The sequence below is a fragment of the Diaphorina citri genome, unplaced genomic scaffold (genome assembly GCF_000475195.1).
Source record: "Diaphorina citri unplaced genomic scaffold, Diaci psyllid genome assembly version 1.1 scaffold3990, whole genome shotgun sequence".
NCBI lineage: Eukaryota > Metazoa > Arthropoda > Insecta > Hemiptera > Psyllidae > Diaphorina > Diaphorina citri.
This window is the reverse complement of record NW_007381389.1, coordinates 9329-11500: the sequence shown is the minus strand read 5'-3', so window position 1 is coordinate 11500 and position 2172 is coordinate 9329. Positions and strand designations below refer to the sequence as shown.

Genomic DNA, 2172 nt, shown 5'->3' with positions numbered 1-2172 from the left:
GTTTGAGAACTCACCTTTTTCTGTGGGTGCACCCATCAGCTGATTTCTTTCCGTAGGATTGCGGCAAAAATTGAACGTTCGATAATTCACCGGTTGAACCATTGAGCTATCGAACGTACTTCACGTAAAATTTCAGAACTTTCTCACCCTAGCGCTAGTGTCGATCTACTTCCTCTTCATTCACGTGTTTTGTTGTCTACATTTTATAGGTAGGTAGAAAAAAATAAAATAAAAAAATAGGTAGTGATAAAATCATGGAAGCAAAATGAACGAAACAACAAAACTTTAGGAGATCGCAGTGGAAAAAACAAATATACAAATAATACCTGACTTACCTCTGAAGTTAAAAGTTTACTAGTTTTTTCTCCATCTTTAGTAACCTAGTTGTTATTCAAACAACAACTGTTTTGTGAACTAGTTTATTAACATTGTTAATAAAATTCTAAGTAAATGAAATTTTCCGTGTTTTTTGATAAGTAATTAATAGTGTCTAATGTTGAAAATTTTAACTAGGACTTCTAAAAAAATTGTGTGTTTCAAATGATTACTAGTCTCTCACAATGGATAAACAGAAAAATTTATGGTTAACTGCAAATAGCCAAGGCCCTAGTACAGTTGTCAAAGATTCTGCACCTAAATTGGTGAGAATTGGATTGTATGAGCTAGAAGAAACACTTGGAAAAGGCAATTTTGCTGTAGTCAAATTAGCCACTCATGTTGTTACCAAGACAAAGGTATGTATTCCGTAGTATTAAGGTTGATTTTCTGCAATGTTACAGTAATTTTATAGTAATTGACAAGTTAGTTTCATTATTGTAAACTCGACTGGTCCTATTCAAAATTGTCTCCCTATTTGTAAAAACATGAAGTTGTAAAAGAAACATTGTCTTGAGTTTACATAGATCTACTCTAAAACAACAAAGTGTGTATGTGTTCTTGCAATTGCCAATGGCCTTTCTTTGACTGTTATTTTTTGCTGCCTCGGGTACTGAAATCATAGTCCCTAGGTCAAGAATTTTCATAATGCTTGAATCATGTTATCGAACTTAAAAAATCTGGTGTGAACATCACACAACTTTCCTTATCCTATTGAATGATGCTTATTTGAGTGTTCTTTTACCCTAACTTTTACAATATCTCTAACCGTTTTGTCGCTATAGCTAAAAACCGCCAAAAAACGGTTGAAATCTGTCCAAAAGCGGTCAAAATACCGCCAAGCGCAGCAACCATCTCAACCAAACGTTTTGTGTTGCATCCTTGTCACATTTGTGAACTACATACCAAATTTCAAGTCTCTAGCTCATACCGTTCCCGAGATATTGTTAAATTACACCCAAAACGCCAAAAAGCGGGGTAAAATGCCGCCAAACCGTTGCCGGATCTTAACCAAAGGTTTCGTGTCGCATCCTTGTCAGCATTTGACATCTACATACCAAATTTCAGTCTCTAGCTCTTACGTTCTCGGAGGTATTTTGTTTACAGAGGACAGGGCAAGCGCGAGCCCAGGGGGAGAGAGGAGACCAGCAGCCATCACGACGGCACCAATGTGGAACCTTTGGGAGTTTCAGGGCGTCTTAGGGACCTGGCAGAGGCTCGTGTTTTGGCACTGCGCCTGGGAGCATTGAAAATTTTGACACGATGTCGCAGGTGTGCGGCTTTCGCTTGCCAGTATAGCCGGCTAGGGAAGTAAAAAACCGGCGGACGCAAGGACGTGCAGGTGGATTTTTGGCCGCTTTTCATGGAAATAATGGGGGTGGTACGGCAATTGCGTGAGATCGTGATTTAGGGCAACAAAGTAAATATGAATATGCATCAAAGCAAGTAGCTGTACACGGGGTTGCAGTTGTTTATTATCTATTGTTGAAATATCAGTATCTACCAAATATTTTGTAACAATTGTTAGCATTGATACCTTTTAGAAACACAATGGCCAAAATTTATTAATTTTGATTTTCTTCCCAAGGTGGCTATCAAAATTATCGATAAGAAACCGCCTTGTGAGGAAACCTCAGAAAACATTATTCAGAGAAGCTGGACATATGTTCACCTTGATCATCTCGCCATTATAAATGTCTTTTCAAGTAAAGTTCTTAACAATTAAGTGTGAAAAAACAAATTTGTGTTTGTAGGCATTATTTTTGTTCAATGTTGGACTAATGGTTCAGGACGAAG

The 2172-nt window shown here is 37.6% G+C and overlaps 1 protein-coding gene across 1 annotated transcript in view; it reads left to right on the top strand.

Annotated features, from left to right (window-relative positions):
* Positions 1–217: 217 nt before the first annotated feature.
* LOC103520724 (serine/threonine-protein kinase SIK1-like) overlaps positions 218–2172 on the top strand; it is a gene marked incomplete at its 3' end in the record, with an annotated part of 9401 nt that continues 7446 nt past the window's right edge. The window contains exons 1-2 of the mRNA XM_008485824.3: positions 218–734; positions 1964–2030. Coding sequence (XP_008484046.1) covers positions 561–734; positions 1964–2030 — 241 coding nt within the window. The remainder of the gene's footprint in view (positions 735–1963; positions 2031–2172) is intronic.